This window comes from Uranotaenia lowii, chromosome 1 (genome assembly GCF_029784155.1).
Source record: "Uranotaenia lowii strain MFRU-FL chromosome 1, ASM2978415v1, whole genome shotgun sequence".
In the NCBI taxonomy this organism is placed as follows: Eukaryota; Metazoa; Arthropoda; class Insecta; order Diptera; family Culicidae; genus Uranotaenia; species Uranotaenia lowii.
Window position 1 is genome coordinate 5,807,080 of NC_073691.1, and position 23,916 is coordinate 5,830,995.

Consider the following 23,916-nt stretch of genomic DNA (forward strand, 5'->3'; position numbering starts at 1 on the left):
TGACAATTTTGACAATTTTGACAATTTTGACAATTTTGACAATTTTGACAATTTTGACAATTTTGACAATTTTGACAATTTTGACAATTTTGACAGTTTTGATAATTTTGACAATTTTGACAATTCTTTCGATTTTGACAATTTTGACAATTTAGCCAATTTAGACTATTTTGACAAATTTTGACAATTTTGACAATTTTGACAATTTTGACAATTTTGACAATTTTGACAATTTTGACAATTTTGACAATTTTGACAATTTTGACAATTTTGACAATTTTGATAATTTTGATAATTTTGACAATTTTGACAGTTTTGACAATTTTGACAATTCTTTCGATTTTGACAGTTTTGACAATTTTGCCAATTTAGACTATTTTGATGATTTTAACAATTTTGACAGGTTTGACTTTTTTCAATTTGGTCAATTTTGCTTGTTTTATGGTTTTTGAAAATTTTTACATGTGTGTCATTTTCGGCATTTTGAATTTGTATTTGCGTTTGAATTTGCTGTGAATTTTTTTCACTGGGATTTTTCTTCTGATGTTAATTTTTTTTTGTCATTTCGCCTTTTTTTTATTTTGTGGTTTTTTTTTAAGCTTTCTTCTTTCCATTTTTATAGCACACCACTGCCTACCAGCATCGAAATCACAAACGACAAACTTCAGTATAACCAAAGCCAGAAGAAATTTCTGACCGTTAAATTCGGGCACCGGAATGACATTGAAAATTTCTGTTCTTCTTCTCCAAAAAGTTTTCTAATTTGAGTATCAATCATCGTGCTCAAATCAAAACTCTCCGACTGAGAATCAGAACAAAAAAGAGGTGGTTTTTTCGTGCAAAAGTTTGTTGATGTTATTTTTCTTAAAGGCTCTACAAATTTAGCATAATTTATAATGTTGAATATTGGGGCCTCAAAGTTTGACGGTGACGAAGATAACAAACCGTCTGTTTTTATGTGTCACAATTACTGTTTTACAGTAATTTCGTGCCACAGGGATGACATAACCCGTCGCCTTCTGAGACCGCACGAAAATAGAAGGGCTGCCGACTTCATTCAGCGAAAAATTCAACGTTTTTTTCGCCTACTGAGATTCTACAGGAAAGAAGGAAATGGCAAGAGCATAGAATAAAAAAAAGCAGAACGACTCCACCTGACCCAAATATAAAATCTACCTGTCGGTAGTGAAATGTTTACAACTTTTTTTTTCTCCCCTTCAAATCACGTAATCATTTGCCTTTTTTTCTTTCTTTTCTCTTTCGTACAGTGCTCTACGTGACGCGTTCGTTCGGTGTGATTTACGACGAGTACGTCGTGGACCAGGGCAAAAATCTGACGCTACTATGCAAGTCGCCCCATCCGGTGATGTGGGTTCACGAAGGCCGCCGGGACAACGATTTCCAGCAGTTTCAGGTAAGCTACCCCGCTTTTACTAGACTTATGCTGTCAATATGGTTGGTGAGGGGGAGATGTGCGCGGACTGCTGTTTTTGTCTTTAGTGCGAATTTTTCCTTTTACTTAGACGGGATCCATGTTAGCAGTTTAACGGGATCAACTGTCCCATCTTGATTGCTTATCGTTGGGTATTTGGTCATTTGGTGTGTTCTAACTAGCGGGGCAGGACCAACAATTTTCACAAAGCTAAGCAATTTTTAACTAGTGAAAGGTTGGCTAGCAGGGTTACAAATGCCATTTAAAAAGATGACGTAAGCAAAAACGTACTCAAAACCACTCAGTACCGGAAAAGTGCTATCGTCACACAGCAGGCCTTGGCAATTTTAGGTACCTATCCCGGCAAATTCGCCTCGAGCATGAGACATTAGTTTTATAGCACAACCACGCCGTAGTCGTAGGAGACATAAAAATATGGCCTACTACAATATTTCAGAGAAGGAAGATGTGAAGTGAAGCCTAGGGCGGCGAGAAGAAGCTGGTTCTGGGTTGGCCCATCATGATAAATGATAGGCATTTGGCACTGTTCAGCATTGGCCCGCAACTTTTCGCAACAACAAGAAGGGAAAACTGCCGTCCGGAATACAAATGTGCCTCCTATCATCCAGTCATGGATGGGAGCGAACAAACGATGATATGCACGAAACACACTGCCTGGTCTGGGACCTCCTCGTCTGGCTGAGGTAATGAATACAATATGGAGGGTGGAATGGATTGTGTTCGTTACTACTACTAGTAGCGATGATATTTTATGCCCCGTACACGTGATTGCGTAATCCGGAATTATACACAATTCGAGAAAGCTTTGAAAGGCTTATGGCTTAACAGACAGATCTGAAGACAATCTCGGGTTTAGTTTGAGACATTGGCCAACAATACTTAAGCTGGGTTCCGTGCCGGAACATCATTGTGTGTGCTCAGCACAAATAGCATTCCAGATTATCGTGAGATGTTTGCAATAATTTCACATTGTAACATTTCAATCTGAGACGGAAAAATGTTTATACGACTTCCATTAGTAAATGAACAGAAAAATATTGTTTTTGTATTAACAGTAACAATTCTGTACAATTTTCAATAATGCAAAATTACCCTGACCGTAAAACAGCTTTCAACATTAGAAATGCTCAAGCAATTGATAAAAAGTACCAAGTAAAATGGCCATCATCATACGTTGAAATATATGTGGTTCTAAAAACACTCCAAACGGTAGTTGCTTGAACGCACAACGTGGCCAAAAGCTGCATCCCAATTTTCCGCATCTTTCCGATGTTTAATAACAGTGGGCAGTGGTTTATACATACTCAAGGAACATGAATTTTGCAGGGTTTTGCCGAATTTGTGTTTCTATACTTACCAACTTACTTACTTAATATTCCCGCGGAAATCCTCCGGTGCATAGGGCCGTGGTAAAAGACTTCACTGTGAACGATCCGGAGCCAGCGTCTTCACTTGGTTCCAGTCAAGATTCTCGTCGACAGTTCGGATTTCGGCGCCACGAGTTTCAGAGTCTCCCTCTCCTTCGATGTCCCTCTGATTTCAATTTAAGCGCCTCTCTGCAAATCTCGTTCTCATCTCTTCGCAGCGTGTGCCCAATTCATCTCCACTTAAGTTCCCGAATCTCGATTTCTAGCGCCCTTTGATGACACCGGGGATGTAGTTCCTCGTTTGAGATCCAGTTGCCATGCCACCAAACGCGGATGATACTCCGCTGGCAGCGATTTAGAAAGGCTTACAGTTTGCCCGTCGTCACCGCATATCTGCACCAAGTTCGCACCCGTACAGCAATAGTTTGAGTTAAAGTTTCGGATTTTCGTTCGTAGAGATATCTGAAGTGAGCGCCAGATGTTGTGGAGGCTCGCAAATGCAAATCGGGCTTTTCTGATCCGGATTTCCATGTTTTTCTTGGTACCACCATCAGGTGTTATCTGGCTCAAGTGAAGCACTTCACTTTCTCAACTTGTTGCCCAGCTACCATGAAATTGTGTTGATCTCCATCTATTTGATCTTTCCGACATTGACTTTAAGACCTGCTGCCTTGGAGCTTTCGGTGAGGTCGTCGAGTTTGCTCTGCATACCCGATTGTGTTTGGGTAAGCAAAACAATATCGTCTGCCAGGTCATGGTCGTTTAGTTGCTCCATTGTTGAAGGATTCCACGGCAATCCGCGGTTCGATGCACAGTCGATTGATCCAGCTAGAATCTCATCCATTACGATGAGAAAAAGTAGCGGTGATAACATACATCCCTGTCTCACTCCAGCAGTTTCCGGGATTGAATTGGATGTTTTCATGGGTCAGTCGGTCGAATGCTTTTCCGAGATCAACGAACACCAGCAGAGTCCTGAAATTCGTTGATTTGTTGCAGTACGATTCGTAGCGTTGTGATGTGGTCTACACATGATCGTCCGGATTGGAATCTAGTTTGATGCCGTTGGAATATAGCGTCGAATTTCTCATTAACCCTAGTTCAGGATCATTTTGCAGAGTACTTTGAGGGTTGTACAGATCAAAGTTATACCTCGCCGGTTACCGCACTCGGTCAGGTCTCCTTTCTTCGGGACCTTTACGAGGATACCCTGCATACAGTCGGCCGGGAATGTTGCAATATCCCAGATGTCAGCGAAAAGACGGTGCAACTTTTGTGCTGACAAGGCAGGAACGGCTTACAGTATTTCAGCAGTGATGCAATCGATCCCAGGTGTTATGTTGCTTGTCATGTCTTACATTTATGCAACTTACTGTTGGCGCTTCGGGCTACGGGTTCTGTTGGCCGTCGCTATTCGTGACTCGGAAAAGTTGTTCGAAGTGCTCAGTCCATCGTTTGAGCTGATCTGTTCGATCCGTCAATAACTGACCTGCTAAGTTTTTTAGCGGCATTCTAGCATTAGTCCTGTAACCATGTGAAGTTTACTAGTCAACATTATTAGGATTCGTCGCGTCAGATTAAATGTCGAAGGAGTGCTGTTGGTTTAGCGGAGAGTGAAACGGACCGACTTTTAAACCCCAAAATAAAGGAAACAACCCGGACGCAGCCAGTCAACATAAGTTAGGATGAATGTTGGCAAAAAACAACAGATGACAGCACCTGACATGATCCTTGAAGTCAGGGTTGTACACAGCGAATGCCAGGGAAAACTGGGTTGCTGAAGGGAAAGAAGACGAAAGGGATATAGGGGTAGGAAAGGTCAATGGTCGGGTACGAGAATTGGTAAATTGTAAAAAAACGGTCGTTGGATGTTCAGTCGTCAAGCTAGTACTATACGTAGCCAAAAAGTCACCGCGCAATTGGACTAACATCCGTATTCTTTAATCCTGAGTATTATTCCGTACGTAGAGACCCCTAATAGTACGGTGAATTGCGCCTCAAATAATCGATTGTGTGTGTAGAGAACTACCAGGTCCCCGAGATTTTATTGTGAACTTCCGGTGAGAATTTCTGAAGACGAAAGATTCATGTATGCCCGAATTTCCATATTTCCCATCCCCTGAATATCCTGATTTGCCCAGCATACTGGAGTAGGCATTTCGCCGATCCGCAGCAGCCACGTGTCTACATCGTGCATCCAGCACTAACGAGGTCAGCAGGTACGCCGAGGGCCCGAGTTCAGCATACCGTGCCAACAGCTCAAAGTGAGCTCCGCAGATCCACACATCCACAGGGGAACCGTACCGTATTACAAACCGCGCAACTGAACCCACCCACGCAGTGCAAGTACATCTACAAGGTACGGTGAGCTGTTGGATGCCCGGGGCCGCCAGAGGGCGGATTGTACCGAGGACGAGTGACCCGAAAAGCAGTTGTGTGAGGTAGGAGACATTTGATATTTCGAGGGCAGTTATTTAGTTGACAAGTGCCTATCCATTTCTGATCCTTTGAGGGGAATAAAGTAAGGCGAGCATAGCTCGAAATTAAGCCAGCCCGCATTCCTTTGTAGTATTTTCACTCGAAAAGCCGACCCTGAGGCAAGAATTGGAGGAGTCCTAAAAGTGCTGGGCAGTAGACTTTTCATAGTTACAGTCCTTGCACCTCTAAGGCGGCGAGAAATGTTATGAAGTAATCGGATATCTTCATTAGCGGCGGCTCTTTCTCCCTCTTCGGCTAGGGAGTTTGTTCAGGCTCTCTTGTCTCGTCTACAAGCTCGTTTAACTGCTATTTCCAAATCTGTATATCGTAAGCGGGCGGCTGTTTTGGCTGACCCGGTACATGCCTGCTAAATTCCGACTTTCGTCTTTCTCCGATCATCGGCCATCCAAGTTTCATCCGACATCCATTCACTTCTTCTACCACGAGCTTTACTTCTTCGACTGTTCTGTCTGTCCGGCAGTTCCGAGGCTCGGGATTCAAGCTGTTCAACGTATGCCCTTTTCACCTCTGGATTCTCCAACCGGCGGACGTCGTATCGACTCCCGACTTTCTCCTCGCGCCGTTGGACACGCGCAACTCGCAGTCGTATTTCGCCAAGGACGAGGTGATGGTGAGATGCAATGTCTGCGCTTCCTTTGTTGCCATGGCGCTTCATGATGCACTCAAGGTCCTGATTGTCGGAGCCAATCTTTGGGTTGAAGTCACCCAAATAGATTTGAATGTCACCCTTCAGAATTTTCTCAACCACGCTGTTCAGTTGACTGTAAAACTCTTCTTTCGCCTGCAAAGCAGCAACGCCAGTTGGTGCATAACACCATTGTAAAGTTTCTAACCCGTGATCTAAATCTGGCTACGATTATACTTTTAATCACAGCAGTCCATGAAAATAAAACCACCCACCCTTGCAACTCACTGGACTGCACACAGATCTAAAAGTTCGGACGATTCGAATTTTCCCGTGTCCCAGTTTTCATTTTCTTTTTATTGTTTTTGAAAAATAATCACTTGTAGTTCGTATTTGAAGAAATATCCCATTTTTTCCTAAGAACCACTTATTTCCAAAAACAGCTTCGCTTGCGGTAATAAACAAATTTAAAAGTTTAGTTCAAAACTGCAAACTCAGCACTACGGCAAAACAAACTGCTGTGGTTCTACGCTTCGCTTTGATTCTTATGACCACCGAAATCTAAAAGTAACGCCACTTTCATCACTTTTCCCTCGTTATCATCTTCCTGTTTCACAAACTGATTTTTTAAATTCTTCGATTCAGTCAGGTTAGATTTTAACACTAGCTAGAAGTCGCCCAAGCAGACGTGACAAAGAAACGTGACCGCTAAAAAAAGTGCGACCGCATCTAAGCAAGGCCAACTTAGAACTGTTTTCGAGCGACAAGTCCCTAGAACTTAAATGCTTCTTAAAAGACGGATCAAATCTCCTAAAAAGCAATTTATTTAGAGCAAGTTCACAGGTGTTGGGAGAAAGTGGTAGAAATTTTGACACTTTTATGGCACATTTTGAAAACTTAACCATGCGAAACCATTTCAAGATCTGTGGCCTTCAAGAGTTTTTACAACACATGTTGTATTCTCGCCTGCTGTGATGCGAAAATAGCATTATAGAGTAGAAACAGTGCTATAAAAAAAATACAACGCCCAAAGATCTAGAAAACATTTTGCATGGTAAAATTTTCAAAATGTGCTACAAGTGTCAAAATTTCTACCACTTTCCCCCAACACGAGTAAACTCGCTCTTATTTCAGATGTAGACCGTTTTGACATACATATAATTTGAATGCACAGCCAAAGCATAATTGTAAAAATTTTCACTTGAGTAGCTGTCAAATCATTCTATCATTATGATTATTATTACTAGATACACTTTAACCACTTTCAACTATTTAGTCATTCGGGTCATTCTTCTATATTTAGTGAAAAGTAATTCTATATTTAGGAAAAACAAAATCGAGATCATCTCCAAAAATTTGAAGCTTCTGTCGAAAATTTTCAAGTGCCAGCTAAAAACATTCTGTCAGGTGTACTCGTTCCTCCAAATTCAAGAAACATATCAAAACGGGCATCGTTTTTTCGATTCTGGCATCAAATGTTTCTTCAGCGTTCTAAAATTAGCCGATCTGTTTTTGAGCCGAAAAGAGTTATAGATCTCATCAATTGGTCCAAATTTATCTTTCTAACGAATCTACAACTTCCTCCCCCACTACGAACACAACCAGCATCATCAATCAACGATTAATGATTAAATCGGATCAGAAGTTTACCGGTTTGTTGGACCACCGACTGAACGAACGGCCAGAGCTTCACGAAAATCCACGGGAAGGGGGCCAGAAAAGCTTCAAAGTGGCGCTTCGCGGCTGCTAGTTACCTAGATGTTTATATTTTTAGAATCCAAAAAAAAAACGGGTAAATGCTTAAGGTGGGAAGTACGGTATCATAACTCACCAAATCTAACCCCCTTCCACTTCAGAGAGTTGTGTGCTATTTTTGTCTGACCATATCAGCACTGCAGCAGCAATTTTATCGTTGCAAACAAGCAATTTTGGCTTGTTTTTATTGACCGATCATCAACAACAGCCTCGATAATGATTTTGGTCAGCAATATGATGCAGCTCCTTGGGAAAGACGATGATTTGTTTAAAAAAAAAAGAAAATGGTGGCTCCAGAGAGTGATGAACAATTAGTCTTTTTTACCAATAATTCTTGACTGAGAAAGGATCGGTGACTGAACAATATGCCTAATTTCAAATCCATCATTAAAAAAGCACAGTTCCCGAAGAATATCTATGGATTATTTGATTGGCCGAAGGAGGCGTGGAAAATCTCAGCTTAGAATTGAATCAGCAGTTTTAGAAAATGAACGCATTCGCAAAGTATCTTTATCAACTCAGACACACAAATGTAAGCAACGAAAAAAAAATCAGCAACTTTCCATTAAGGGATCAAAAACGTCACATGATGAAGATCCGACCCAAATAACAAGTCGAGTGTACCAATATTTATTTTACCACCGGAGCGCGTTTTACCCGCAAAAATCAATTTCCCCTTGGCGCTGCTGGCTTCGGTCCATCGAAAAGTCACATCAACTAGGATATCACCGGGAAAGAATCGAAAGGAGGAAGCTCACTCGGTCCAATCCAAAGTTGGTTGATCTGGTCCCTCGGTTTTTAGCTGATGCAATCTACTCTCGCAAAGCTTCACGAGTACGTATATGTAGGACACGTCTATTTTCTAATATGTGTGCACCCGCAAATGTTGACCCTTCTTTTGCCAGGATCGCTCATTGAACCGAAATTCATCAAGTGGTGAGGTTGATTTATTTGAAAAAAAAAATCCGGGAACGATTTACCTCTGAGCAACTTTTTTGATGGACTAACTGTCAAAGATTTTCTGTGCTGAAATGTAAACGATTCTTGAAAAAAAAAAAACTCATTTAACGATTCCACCTTTCCAACTAGATACTACGGTTAGATGCATCCATCGATTGACATCATCTGGATTAGTACCAGGAAAGCAGGATAGTGCAAATTTGCTCGACCAACCGGTAGGAAAACATGACGTAATCCTCGAGGCGCCTGCCGAAGGATTTGCATTCTCATTTTATTGTTTTCCTTCTTCGAAAGTGGACCCCAGAGACCGAAATGCCACCGGCAGGCGGGATTTAGGAAGGTACATATCTTTCAATAAAAATGGAAACCCGCATCGAAAAGGTTTATTTACCGCTTCCAAGATTGGACTTAACGATGGGAAGCGAGAAATCATAACGGCCGATGAAGGAAGTCGAACAGAGTAGAAAATTTTGTGAAGATGCATTCACAAACTATGATGAGAAAGCTCTAAAAAATATTAAAAACTAATGGAAACGATAAAAACGCAAAACTAAATTGTTAGGCTTGGAAAATTTTTATTGTTAGGCTTGGAAAATACGGCATGGCTTGCTGAGGTTGGTTCAAAAGGGTGAAAGTTGATCCACACGATAAAATCATTTTAGTCAGTGTACATTTATTCGATTTTTTTCGGTTTTCCATAGATGAAAAGTTCATATAATGGGGGAAAATTCATATAACGCCCCATGATACTACTCGTGTTTTCATATAACGCGCTACTCGTGTTTTCAAGACACTATAACATTTTAAGTCTGTATAATACTACCAATTTGTTTAAAATGCTGTGAATTGCTATGGCAAGTACGATTTTTTTTCGGAATACATCCATCGAAACTTCAAAATTAAAATGTTCGGAGAAGTGGTTGAATGTTTTGATAGCACAAATAAGTGCTGTGTTGTCCCTGTAATTATTAAGCCGGAGAGGGACGAAAAGCTGAAAATTACGATTTTTCAAACCTCGAAGTCATACGTTGAGTTGAAGAGCTTCCAACAGTGCGGGACAATCAGTTCTCGATTAAAGCAAATCGGCGACGATAGAGGCTCTTGTTGCGGTCCTGCGGGCTTGCAGTGTCTTGATGTCGATTAAGCGACAGCGGCTCTCGCAGCTGGGAAGTCGGAACGGGTCTTGCCAATCAAAGTGTCGAAGGGCGTATCTATCGCAAATAACGCCGTTGGATAGCCTCGATACCCTCGGAGCCGTTTTGGTAATAAGGGCATCAGATAGCAGAGGCGATCGTTTTAGTCCATTTGGCTATGGCGTTTTGTTTAGGCTGTTGTTGCCTCTGCAGAATTAGGTGTAACTTTAAGTTTTTGTTTTTACTGGTTTGAATTTCAATATTACTATGTGGAGGAGGCCATGATTTGTTGGCAACGGACGCGCTTTATTTTCACTCCGTCGGGGAAAATATTATTTTTCCTATTTAAGTGGTTAAATAGATTCTTGTAAAAATATTGAAATATTGTACTTCCAAATGTGTCAATCGTTAAAAGTGATCGTCAGGAAAGTAAAAGACTCCCTTGGCAAAGCAAAGTCTTTGAGCATCGTTTTCCTTAGGTGCTGTGTAGAGCGGGAATCTGTCAAGAGTTGACTGGAAAGTTGAATCGAACAACGATAGGGCCCAAAGATTATCTGGTGAGTTCGTTCCATAATAATTATTATACGTAAATTTAAAAGAATGAATGTTTTCTGAAAATTTCTCATGGAAATCTTCATATTTTCAATACATTTGATTTTCTCAGATTTTCAAGAATAGTTAGCTGAAAGAAATATTGTACGTTCCAGCATTATCTGACTCAGCATTTTTTTTTGAACAATGGGCCCAGCCTTTTAATACTCACCAAGATGCTGGCCAGATCTGGCTGTGTATATATCATGAGCATCAGCATAAGCATAAAAGCACCAGCCAGCAGAGGCGTATTCAAGGAAAGAAAGAATCAAACTACAATAAAGACTCTCCAAACAGTAGATATCTTTGAAGTCTTTCGTCATGCGGAATAGAAGATCCAGGCTTCTAGAAGCTTTATCAACGATGTAACTGTGAGAATCTTGAAATCTAGCCGTTTATCAAGAATCACAGTAAATTCTTTTGCATGCTCAACTCGAGCGATAGCCTCATCGCCAAGGAAATAAACTGCTGCTAATAGGCGATGGAATCGCTGTCGAATTTGGGTGATGGTTTTCCACTAGTGCAAGTGGGATGCAAGTAAAATTTCACCCAACTTTTGACAGATCTTACGGGTTTTTCTTGAAGAGAGAAATATTAAGTTTTCGATTCCATCGCTCATTGACATCACACCAAGAGGCGAAGAGGTTGAACTGATCCTGCAGGAAATCAACGTCATCGGGGCCGGTGATGGGATAAAATAATTTCACGCAGTCGGCATTAGCTTATTTTGGCCCATCGGGGAGCAACAACACGTCGTTGAAATGAATCAGGAATAACAGGAATATTGGTCCCTTAAGGCACTCCAGATGTGGCCCTTTTTCAAAAGTCGCTGACAGGTTGGTGTAGATAGCGTGTTAGAATCGTTTTGACCCTACTTCCCTGCGCTAGCTCAACAGGGGAAATTAAAGTGATCACCGGAGAAATATTCAACAACAACTAGTAAATCTATGATTCTTGGGCGGACTTTTAAAACCTATTTGAACTTAACAGAAACAAACAACAAGAAAGAATAATTTTGAATTTTAGGGAATGCACTTTAAATTAAGACGCAACAATTTGGATGAAGAAAGACCATACATAACTTTTATTTAAAAAACTTTTCACGTTTCTTTTGTGTTTCGTGTTCTTCAATTTTAGGGGTTAATGAATGAAGAGCAAATATGGTAAGATTTTTGGGTTTTAATTTTGTACTTGCGCATTTATTTTTCAACTCGATGAACTCGTTGCGGCCGTTTCTCGGTGGTCGACTCGTTGGGGGACTAATGCAGGAACGACGTAACGGGATCCGGATGAAAACAGGAACAGGGCAGTTTCAGGAACAGGTCGAATTGCACTTCGGGCAATCCGCGCAACTACTCGGCCTGTTGGGCGTAGGCCTGTCGTTCACTACGCGGTCCGGGGAGCTAGATAGTTCGTGCACTAAGAAACCACGCGAGTGTCTAACGGCTATCGAGGGGCTTGTAACTGTTGGTCGGCACTGGAACTCCCAGAGGGAATTCCCACCAGGTCTCACCACAGCCTAAAGTGCCCCTTGGGGGTTGTAACGTAGTCGGGGCACTGTCACTTGCACGACCTAATGCACTCACGGGTCACCGGTGGACTTTACCAAAGGGCTGATGGTGATTAGCGACACTGGGGGAAAACTATTGTTCTGGGGCTCCCTTCACTAAGCCACCTCGACCGACCAGCTGGGGAAAAACGGCGTGAAGTCTTCCAACTGGCCGTTGAATAAAACTATTCAGATCACCACTGGATCTAATATAACGGGGGAAGGGGGTCAGAGCCACCCAATTGCGGATTCGAACGATTGTCACGTTTTGTAAGTGACCGCGCAGTTGCTGCTCTACCTCGGACCGGAACTTGCATAAAAAAGCCTCGCGTCTTGCGAGCTCCTCCTATTTATACACTTTCTGCCTCTCATTTTAGCCCTGTTCCCATTTCCCGTCGGTGATGTTCTCGTCCCCTTCGATGACAGCAACATGACAGGAACAATACAGGAACTGACATATAGAGGGCTGGTGTCTTATTTTCTAACATCTCTTTTTATAGCGTGCATTTCAGAACAAATTATACTAGACTAACAAAACTAATTCCTAACAAATAACTAACTAAATGACTAAATAATAAACGGGAAAATAAATAATTAAATAAATAAACAAAAAAGAATAATAAATAAACGAATGAATAAATAAATAAACAAAAACTAAAGCCCTAAGTGACACCAGCCGATTGCTATTAAAATTAGAACAAGACACCACACAAACATATGAGATATCTTATCCTTATTTTAGACATTTACGAACAATATTTTTTTAATTTACAATATTTACAACGTTTTCATCCAAACTGGCCCAAAAATCACAATTTTTATTGTAACCATTAAATGAATGGTTACAAGCGTCGGTTTGAAATCCTGCAGCAAAGCTGTTTTGCACATTAGACGTAAACGCCAGCAGGTTTGTGGAAGAGGAGCTGTTAGACCTAAAGCCATGTTGATCCTTGGAAAAATATGGTTCGCAGTACGAGAAGATAGGGTCTAATTAATACAACTAGCTCAAAGAATTTGCCAATCGCGCAGAAATGCCGCGATAGTTGTTGATATTCCTCCTGTGGTATTTATTGTACACCGGAAACATGTAGGCGGTTCAAGAAAGTGGCTGGTATACCACCCGAACCTGCAAAATGATCATGTTTCGGCTTCGCGGATGCCTACAAGATGCTATCATCATCGACTAGAACATGATCAAATAAAGTACACAGATGAGGGACGTTACTTTTTGCACCATTTAACTTCTCTAAGGATTTTGAGCCAGTGTCAAAATACTATGGAATTTCTCAGCAAAAAGATTTCACGACCCGATGTCACCGACTTATCACCCAAAAACGATTTAGGTTTGGTTTTAAAACCACGCTGAATCTGGATCAGGTAGCTCTGGGAGCAACAAGTGAAGAGACTTGTGCCTGACGTAATAGCGGAAAGCTTCATTCTTCAGCGTTTTCATTTGCCGCAACTCTTTTGTGACCCAAAGTGCTCGTAGATTTAAGGCTGCAGAGCGTTTTGGCTCATGGCAATCGATAATGTAGTTGACATTGTCGGAGAACTTAACAGCAGCAGCGTTTAGATCGAAAGGATCCGGTTTAGATTTCCAGTCGATGGCGTCCAGAGTTTGAATAATCGCAGAAAAATCTGCGTTCTTAAAGTCGTGGAAGAAGGATGTGGGTTTTTCGATGACGGCGACTACTCAGCAAATATCGAACGAAAGAGCGGAAAAATTTTCGATTGATGGCATTGTTCGATTGTTTACAAAACAAAAATCGAACGTGCGACCGTTAACAATGTTATTGATTTGCCAGAGTTGTGAATGACTGTGAGTGCTGTGAGCCGCTTAGAGCGTCGACGATCATATTGAAGGGCAACGTAAACGAGGATCTTTCTGGGTCGGCACACAGAAAGCTGCGTTGGCAGGAGCACCAGTTTTAACCAGGCAGATTGAAGTCTCCGATGATGATGAGGTCTGTGGAAACCACATAATGCCAGAGTGAATTCTTATTTTTTTTTTCTCAAGGGATTTTAAGCATCATTCATCCCGAGAGTGAATTCTTATCATCTCATCGATGGCTAGGTTTAGGCGAGCCCTGTTATAGCAGCGATGCCTAACAACTATGGTAAGCTACTGCGATATACAGCATCCATATGACCGCGCCGTTGCATATAGAAGTCATCTTATATTCGCACCCGGTTCATCATGTTGAGCTTGACCCACACAAGGTCGTCCCCAGGATTAGTGATCGAACATAGTTTGGAAAGGCTTCGGATAAAAGATTCCGTAAAAGTCGCATTTTTAGCACGATCGGGAGGTAGAATACACAACTCCAATGTAAAGATTCTGTTGGTCTAGGTCGATACGAATCCAGACCATTTCCAAGTCACGTCGTCGATGGACACGGCTGATAGACAGTAAATTTTGTGCTGCTGTAGCGATTTCAATCACACTGTGTAGTCCGAGCTGAAAAATTGGCTGGTATGGGTCCTGTCATTAAGCCAAGTTTCGGTAAAGACAACGATGCCAGGTACAGAAACAGGAACTAGAGGTGGCAAGCCCACGTTCTGGTAGTAGAGGATGATGTGGGTCGTTGTACACTAGAACGGGAAGATCCATCACGAAGAAGAAAGCCAAGAAAGATGGATACTTGCCTGGTACAACAGGCTGGAGAACCCCCACAGACGAACTCAAGGCCGGAACGACTGGTGATGTTGGCAGGAATCAGCACGACAAAGTCAAAAGGCACAGGGGTCTCAGTAAGGCCCAAAGTGTTGCAACATGATTTTGAGGCCACGGTTGAAGTCGTGATGTTCTGGGGTGCGACGAAGAACAAGCTGAAGTACTAGTGAGCGCAGCTTGATGATTACAATCGAATGATGTTCTGTTGGGCAGAAATTTGTCACACAAAAATAATGTTCTAGATGAAGATGAAGATGAAGTACTTGCCTGACCATGCTGGCTGGAGAACCTCGTCGCCACGATCGAACTCAGGGCCGGACGACTGCAGAGGCTGGCAGGAAGCTGCGCGACTGAGTCAAGGGGCTCGAGATCTGATACGTTATGTCCCAGTACTGGAGGCCCAATAGATTTTGTGAAGTCCGGATGATTTTACGGGTTTGATCTGTAGTTAAAAAAAAGGACGGAAACTGGATGCGCGGAGCGATGTTCTCATCATAAAGGGGTACTTACCTGTGAGAGCCGTCTGAAGAATCCTCTCGCCTCAGGGCCAGGGCGACTGAAAACGTAGGTAGGAAACAACGCGACTGAGTCGAAGGGCTCCGAGATCTCCGTAAACACAGATAGGTGCGTCCTGGTGGTGAAACCCAAGAAATAGCCACACTGACACTGACTGGCAACAGTGCGACTGTGTTGAGAGATTTGAGGCCTCTCGTTGAGCGCCAAGTTCCTTGCGTCTCAGTGGAAAAACCCAAAAAGCACTTTCCGGAATCAATGAACCATCACAAAACAATCGCTTCAAACGCTTCATGCGCTCGATAAAACGCGCCAATTTAAAGCAAAATTTATTAAATTTTCAAAACGGCCAATTTTAATTGAAAGTGAATAAAACGTGTAAAACCCATTTTTGAGCGTCAATACTGCCAAAAATATTTTTTTAATTTTCAATAGTCTAGTTCGACATTTCCTTTCAGTTAAAACGTCTTTTACTTTTGGTTTGTTTTCGGTCTGTTGTTGTTTTTGGATTTATGGCAGTTATGGAAAAAACACTGGCGCGAATTTTCAACACAGTTTAGTTCTCTGGCCTTTGATAAAGATTTTTTTGTGTGTCTTCATTAGAGCGACTTTCAGCCTTTGGCTGGTTCGTCTCTAAATAAGGTTGTTAAAAATGAAGCTTATAAAGCTGCTAGATGAATTTGAGTAATGAAAAATTATAGGAATTTGTAGAAAACATTTTTTTTCAACGAGTTTATTCCATTGTACCCCTACATCAGCATTTTCAATGTGTCTTTATTACTCTATGGAGCCACCATGGAACATAATTTAAATCAAAATGATTTTAAGTTTTCATCATCCAGCAACAAAGGAGTGACCACATCATTGATCTCAAAATGTATCCTTTCCTTGGCTTTTAATTTGATCAAAGAGCAATTAGTTCGTAACCACCTAACCACCATATGGAATTCCCATACATTGTACGTATAAAGGAGGACTTTATCTAATTTTGCCTTTCTTCCTTCGATAGCTTGTTGATAGACTGAGCTAAATAAGCTCAACGCTAGAAGAAGGCTGAGTCAATTCCCATCGACCACAAATGCCATCATCAACAGTCACCGCAAATTTTTTTTCAAGTGTCTCTCTCTTGAACCAGTCGTCGTGGTCTAACGTCCTTCTCCATTGATAAGAGTCCTTCTTTCCAATGAAAGGAAGGAACATAGTGGGAAACCAGGTTAGTTTAAAAATATCTTCCGGATTTGTCAACCTGTTTTCTCAATAAACTTGACCGCCTCAGTAGGCCGAGGAAGAAAGGTTTACGAAAACAAACATCAACAACAACAACGTCAACATTCGGACAGTCTAACGGAAGGAAGGGTTTCCATATTGGGGAGGTTATCTTCGAGGAAACCCGGCCGGCAATCATCAATCGCAAAAAAGGATTGGATCCAAGTAGCCGGAGGGAAGGTTTTCGTTTAGCTGTCCGATTTAATCAATAGGGAATCCAAATCTGAGTGGGGAAAACCCACAACACTGCTGTTACTGCTGATTATATCTACCCTTTTTTGGGTTAACTCTGGGGTAGTTTTTGCACTGGTCGGTAAAATCCGCCACAATCGATAATTGAATACAGAGCTAAAGAAGTTTACTTTTAAATTTTGGGGCATGGAAAAATTGAAGGTATTTAGAATCAAATAGATGGAACTAGACAGAGTGTTTTTAAATTGTTTCGACTTCAGCGAATGAGACGAAATGACTGATTAAGTACAGATACGAAGGACTCACAGTGGTCCAAAATGCGAAAAACGTGATCGTTGCTTATAACTTTTTTAGGTCACATTTTAGCATATCGGTGTCTTCGGAGAAGTTTGTCATTAAAATCAGTTCTATAATAAAAAACTATTATTTTTATGATTAATCCCCCTACAAGTGAGATAAAATTTCTAACTTCTCTGTTATAGGTTTTAGCTCTTTGATGTCTTCGACAAACTTGTTAAAAATCAAATTTACTACAACTTTGTCTCAGATGCCAAGTTTCTAAAATAATTATTATCCGAGATATCGGCCAAATAAGAAACTTAACCTCTAAAAATCAGTTTTTTAATAATAACTTTTTTCAGTAAATTTTAAGTTTAATAAAATGTTCCACAAAGTTGTTTGTTTTACTAAAATACACCACTTTGTTGAACATTTCAAGTTTTTAAAATGTGATACTGCAGAGCTATGTTAAAAAGATTACCGAAAATAGGGCTTTTTCACGCCTTATTTTACAAACACCGGGCAACATCGGGCAGCCCGCTTTAGATGCAAAATGAAGTCGAAGATTTCGTCTACAAGATGCAGGTAAAGTCGTCAGTATCCACTTGTATCCAAGCGAGATACATCAATTTTACTTTTCCATGTTTGCATTAAAAACAACGATTTCTATGAAAGCACATACAGCGCATTCTACTACGTGTGTTTTCTTCTAGTTTTTCCCTGCGCGATGTCAGAAGCAAAGGTTTGGAAGCGCATTTGTATTATTAGTACAGGTTATTGTGTGTTCAATTGAAATAGATATCCTCTACAAGCTGGAGATGCTAATAATACAAATGTGCTTCCAAACCTTTGCTTCTGACATCGCGCAGGGAAAAACTAGAAGAAAACACACGTAGTAGAATACGCAGTATGTGCTTTCATAGAAATCGTTGTTTTTAATGCAAACATGGAAAATTAAAATTGATGTATCTCGCTTGGATACAAGTGGATACTGACGACTTTACCTGCATCTTGTAGACGAAATCTTCGACTTCATTTTGCATCTAAAGCGGGCTGCCCGATGTTGCCCGGTGTTTGTAAAATAAGGCGTGAAAAAGCCCTATTTTCGGTAATCTTTTTAACATAGCTCTGCAGTATCACATTTTAAAAACTTGAAATGTTCAACAAAGTGGTGTATTTTAGTAAAACAAACAACTTTGTGGAACATTTTATTAAACTTAAAATTTACTGAAAAAAGTTATTATTAAAAAACTGATTTTTAGAGGTTAAGTTTCTTATTTGGCCGATATCTCGGATAATAATTATTTTAGAAACTTGGCATCTGAGACAAAATTGTAGTAAATTTGATTTTTAACAAGTTTGTCGAAGACATCAAAGAGCTAAAACCTATAACAGAGAAGTTAGAAATTTTATCTCACTTGTAGGGGGATTAATCATAAAAATAATAGTTTTTTATTATAGAACTGATTTTACTGACAAACTTCTCCGAAGACACCGATATGCTAAAATGTGACCTAAAAAAGTTATAAGCAACGATCACGTTTTTCGCATTTTGGACCACTGTGGGACTGTTGCTTCTATTTTTTCGAGATAGTTCCGGCCCCGGTAAAAAAATTTATTTTGAAAAATTGGTTTAAATTCAATTGAAATAAATTGAAAATTTTAATCTTTTAAAAACATTTGATAAGGAAAAAATCGTATAAGGCTGATATAAGTAGAAATTAGAGATGAATCGCAATGTAGAGGAATGTAACGAAGGATAAGAAAGTAAATCAGGAATTATCGCCGAAACACTACATGTTATTCACGGAAAAATTCTATCAACTCATTTTAACCGTTTTTTCTCTTACTCTAATAAAGTCACAAACAACGTTTGACTCCGTTTAGTTAATTGAATTCAATAAGCTCAACCCACAATAACGAAATATAATTCTATCATATTATTCACATTTTTAACTACACTTTTCATTTGTTCCATCGGTTGCTCAAGAGATTATTCAATTTCCATACGGGGGTGGATGCATAACAAGACCGGAACCTCATGCCGAGCCGATTTTCCCAGGTCGTAATTCAGTTTTCATGAGCTCGGAGTTTCATTTCGGGGTACATGCAAGTATGTCTGTAAACATACCTACATACTCACATATGTATGTACGTTCCCAATTTTCACCATGCTACGCGGGAAAGCTGTTGAGCGTTTTCGTTTCTGTTTATTTTCATCTTGATTCCATTCCAACGTCAGTTGAGATTCGACTGCGCCTGGAAGGTAGGCAGCCGTGTGACCCCCCAGTCGTACACGTAGTAGGGAAGGCTTTTTTTGGGAGTGCTTTGATGATAAAATATTCAAACTCTATCAGAAATCGCTTGTGTAAACTTCGAAGCCGTGCTTTCGAAAAAGTTTTTTTTTTCTTCAGCCGGAATAAAACGCCGAACGGGAAAACAGAAAAACAAACATTTCTCTACCATGTGTCAATATGTAGGTATGTGCTGCCGGCATAAGACGGGGGCCGCGACATCAAAGTAGGCACAGTACCTACTATTTATGGATATGAACAAATGTACATGCAGGAACCAGCCTGCTTATGTTTATGTTCACAGAAATCGTCGTAAACGGAAACACGTTTTGCGGCTTTTAGCCCAGAGCTAAACAGAACCATCCAGGCATGGTACACTACGATTCTGATTCGATGAGGAAAACTGAGAAAGAGCTTTGCTCTTTTGGATGTTGATAAATGACTGACACGGTAGGTACAAGAGGTAGCGTTTGACGCGGCACTTGTAAGTGGATTACGGATATTTCCATACTGCTGGCACTAGAATCTGGTAATGAACTTTCTGATGCTATTTTTCGTGTCTGCTACACACTAGCGGTTGTGGTTGAGCTTATTTCCGGCGGTAGATTAAGGTACTTAGAACGAAACTGATATCCTGAAACTGATTTCAAAAAAAATTAAAAACTTCTACGATTTTGATTTTTTTTTGCAACAGACAAATTTGTCGAATTTGTTTTGACAATCAATCAATGAAAAGATAGAAAAGGTAAACAAACCGCAAATGTCAAGATTGTTAAAATATTGACAATTTAAAAAATGATTTGGAAATTGGACAATTTTGAAAATTTTGCAATTCTGACGATGTTGAAAATTTAATTTTTCGATATTGTAAATTGCGTTGATTTTCACATTTTTTTTCAAATTTTTACAGTTTTGAAAAATTTATCAACCTTGACGAAATTGGCAATTGTCAAAATTTTCAAATTATTCAAAATTGAAAAAAATATCTAATATGTCAAAATGTTAAAATCATGCCATTGAATATATATTTTACTGCTTGTTTTGAATGTTTTCAGTGATTGGTTCCAAAATTGTCAAAATTGTCAAAACTTGCCTCAATCAGTTTTAACAATTTCGACAACTTGGTCTGTTCTGCATTCACAGCAAGCCTTGCCTTTATGGGTGAAGCGTTTGCATCAGCGATTGCCAAGTTTTTCCATCTCACGTTAGAATAACTTCACGCATCTACGACTAGTCAATGCGACTGGTAGAAGAGCAAAATGAAAATTATTTATTTTTATGAATGTTTGACTGCGGTTTGCGGTTTTAATATTCAAGGTCGTTTACGATATTTAAATAATAACAACATGGGTGCAGGATTCACCTCATTTTTGCGTAGTTGGGCTTTACCAGGAAATAGCTTCCTTTGAGTGTTAACGACTTTTTTCCAAAGAACCTCTTTGGAAGATGAATTTTTATTTTAAAAAGTTGTGGGATGAATGTATGAAAGTGATTATTCACTATAGGTGCACGGTTTCACCGCAGTATTAAGTTTTCAATATCGTTTCATTTCAGAGTGACGGATCGCTGCAGCTCACCAATCTCACAGCGAAAGATGGCGGGCTGTACACCTGCTCCGAGCTGATTCCTCCGCTAACCACAATCCAGTTCGAAGTGTCCGAAAACGTAACAGACAGTTCTTCGGTGGACCATCATCACAACGACTCGTCCCAAAATGTCACAACTTCTAGTGACAGTAGCAGCAGTAGTAGTAGATCGAGTGACGACGACACCGGGACAGATGTGATACTTTCGTCGACGCCGCTGCTACTATTTCCCGGTGATCAGGACGACGTCGAAGAAGAGGACGACGTCAACGAACGGTACGTTGAAATCCGGCGAGTGCGCGTTAAGATCCGAACGGCACCACAAGCCGTTTCTAACTTCTTCGTACGTGCCTCCACCATCATAGCGGTGCTCGTCTGGGAAGTGATGCCAAATCGGACCGGGGGCTACGCCATCCGGGACTTCACCGCAGAGATGCGTCGCCTTCGGATGACCGAAGAGGAACCGGAAGAGCGTTGGGAAACGATCGATCCGCGTCACATCAGCCCCAATGCGGTGAGTTCAAAGCTCGTTTATTTTTTTTGCGAGTGTAGGTTTGTTTATTGTGATTGTTTTAACGAATGCAGCGACAGCTGGAAATCTATCACCTGGTGCCGAACACTACGTACGAGTTTCGGATCTGGGCAAACAATGCCCTGGGGGCCGGGGACATCATGACGATCACGGCCACAACGCTTCCAGATATGGAGGAAAAAGGTACCCTAATTTACCACGTTTTTCACTGTAAACTTCATTCATATTTGTTATTGTTTTGATTGTGTGTTTCCGAAAAAATACTCGGCCTACTACTACCACCTTAGATCTGATCCGTCGAATCATGATCGATGCGCAGAACTTTGACACCCGAGTGTGGATCGCGGCCGTCGGCGTCGTGATGGGAACACTGGTCATTCTGTCGCTCGGCACCTGCATCGTGCTGTACAAGGAGTGCCGGGAACCAATCGGTACTAGATTTCAATTTTACTCTTCTTGCTAAATAGAGCTCTGATGAGTGTGTGTTTCGTTTTGTTTTGTTTTTAATTAGTTTAGTGCATCCTTTTTCCGTTCTAGATTTGGCAGTTTGAAGCTGCGCCCTTCTTCAAACAATAGATGATATTGCTATACGACTTGACTAGTTTGGTTTAGTTTTTGAGTAGTTCTTAATCTAGAAATAATTTTGCTAGAAGTAGAAAATAATTTGGAAATGATTCTTAGTAGTATAGTTCACTTTTTTTACGAAAAAATTACCTTAGGAAGCATTTTCGCTTAAGTTATCGTATAGTTACACTACACACATCATTGACCAACTCGTACAAAAGTTTCTTACCAATGGTGCTTCCGTGGCTTGTCAAAATAATAATTTCACAAACTCTCACACAAACATACGTACCAAAGAAAAAAAAAAACAGTCAAACTGAACCAGACACAAAAGTAGAACACGCTCACGAGTGGCTTATTTTACACATGGTTGACAAGTGCCAAATCGGTCGAATCGGTTCATTCCGATGTAGAATTAAATGTAATTGTTAATGTATAAATGGTAGAGTTATGATGGCTAGTGAGTTGAAGTTGTTTGATACTGAAAGACAATAAAAGCGGTAAACCGTTTGCCGTGACTGTGTTTGGTAGCGAGGAGGTTTATAGCAACGAAGTGGTCCTTCGACCCGGATTTTATGCCAGCTTTTGGATACTATCAAAAATAAATTTGTTCCACATATTTATAAACCTCCTTCCGCGAGAGTATATTATCGTCTAGCTTTGACTTGTGTAACTTTACCGACCGTAGTGATGTTGTATAAAAATATGAAGCTTTTCTTATCTGTCAGCCATTAAAACGTGTTGAAACAATAATTTTGCCAATTCTAACTGATTTTTTCCTAAAATTCCTCCTTCACACAAACACACCCGCATCGTTGCGCTCTCTTTCTACTGCCTCTCGCTTGCGGATATCAAAACAAACAAAAAAAAATACGACAAAACGAAAATACGAACACTGTTTTGACTGCCTGCTCAATTCGCAAAAAACAACATTTCTATCTCACTACACACTGAAAAAAAATCGCCTGATGCTTTGACTTGAAAAATCATTCGGATTCGAAACTGTGGGATCTGCACTGAAAAAAAAACAACTCAAATCAACGCAGAAAAAGAGGAGGAACTGGACAGCCTGGAACTGGTGCCCAACATCATCCTGAATCCAGGCTTCTGCGATTCCGATGACCAGGGTGGACAAGAACACCTTTCTCCACCGGTTCCTCGAACACTCGCCTTCCTCCCGGTAGGCCCACCGGGAGCGCAGCGGAATCGCAGCAACAGCGCCTACCCATCCTATGCCTACAACAGTCGGTCCTCGAACTCGGGCCGGTACCACTACGGAAACGGAAGAGGACCACCGAATGGCGGCGGCGCCGACGACGACGATGACGATGACGACGACTACGACGAGGAACCGATGACCTTCAGCCGGCGGATGTCGATCTTCTTCACCGGCAACACGATCAAGCGAATTTGAGTAAAAATTTTCCCGGAGGATTCCGTCAGATTCTACTAGAGCGGGGAAACCGTTCTCCCTGTGTGAGTGTGTGCGCGATTTTCTCTTTTTCTTTCTCTCTCTCGCTTTGATGAGAATGTGCGTCGTTCGATGTGATGACACAGCCTACTACTTAATAGCCTTGCTTTTCCACTTGTTTTCACTTTCTCATTCTTGGAAGTGTCAAATTTTGGGCTGTGCTACACAGTACTTCGGAATAAGAACAAAACACAGGCACACGGAGTTCGGTTTAGCTCGCTTAAGGTGACTGATTATTGTTTAATTTTTACCTTTTTTTTGACTAAAATAACCGATAAAAATAATTTTAATGCTCTTGAGAAGATTCTTAAATATACGAAACGTTAAGAAGAAAATAGTTCGGTTCACTACAAAAAAATTTCTTTCGAAAGTTTTGATTGTTTGACAATTTTTACAATTTAATCATTACAACTAATTGAAAAATTATGAGAAATCGTGAGAGCTTTGAAAATATTAAAAAAAATACATTTTAAAATTTTAAAAATTTTGGCGTTACTGACATTTAAGACACTTCTGAAATTTCATAATCGTTGACATTTTGAATTTGTGTATCGAATTAAATTTTTTTTTTCATGTTTCAGAATTTTCGTAAATTTGGAGTTTTGTAAATTTG

At 40.6% G+C, this 23,916-nt stretch overlaps 1 protein-coding gene across 5 annotated transcripts in view; it reads left to right on the forward strand.

Moving 5' to 3' along the window:
- Positions 1-23,670, forward strand: part of LOC129741389 (uncharacterized) — a 76,094-nt gene extending 52,424 nt beyond the window's left edge. For all 5 annotated transcript variants that reach the window (XM_055733269.1, XM_055733142.1, XM_055733205.1 and 2 more), the window contains 5 exons: positions 1,269-1,414; positions 20,705-21,250; positions 21,322-21,451; positions 21,556-21,699; positions 22,879-23,670. In XM_055733269.1, the coding sequence (XP_055589244.1) occupies positions 1,269-1,414; positions 20,705-21,250; positions 21,322-21,451; positions 21,556-21,699; positions 22,879-23,246 (1,334 nt within the window). In that variant the 3' untranslated portion in view covers positions 23,247-23,670. The remainder of the gene's footprint in view (positions 1-1,268; positions 1,415-20,704; positions 21,251-21,321; positions 21,452-21,555; positions 21,700-22,878) is intronic.
- The last annotated feature ends 246 nt before the right edge of the window (positions 23,671-23,916 follow it).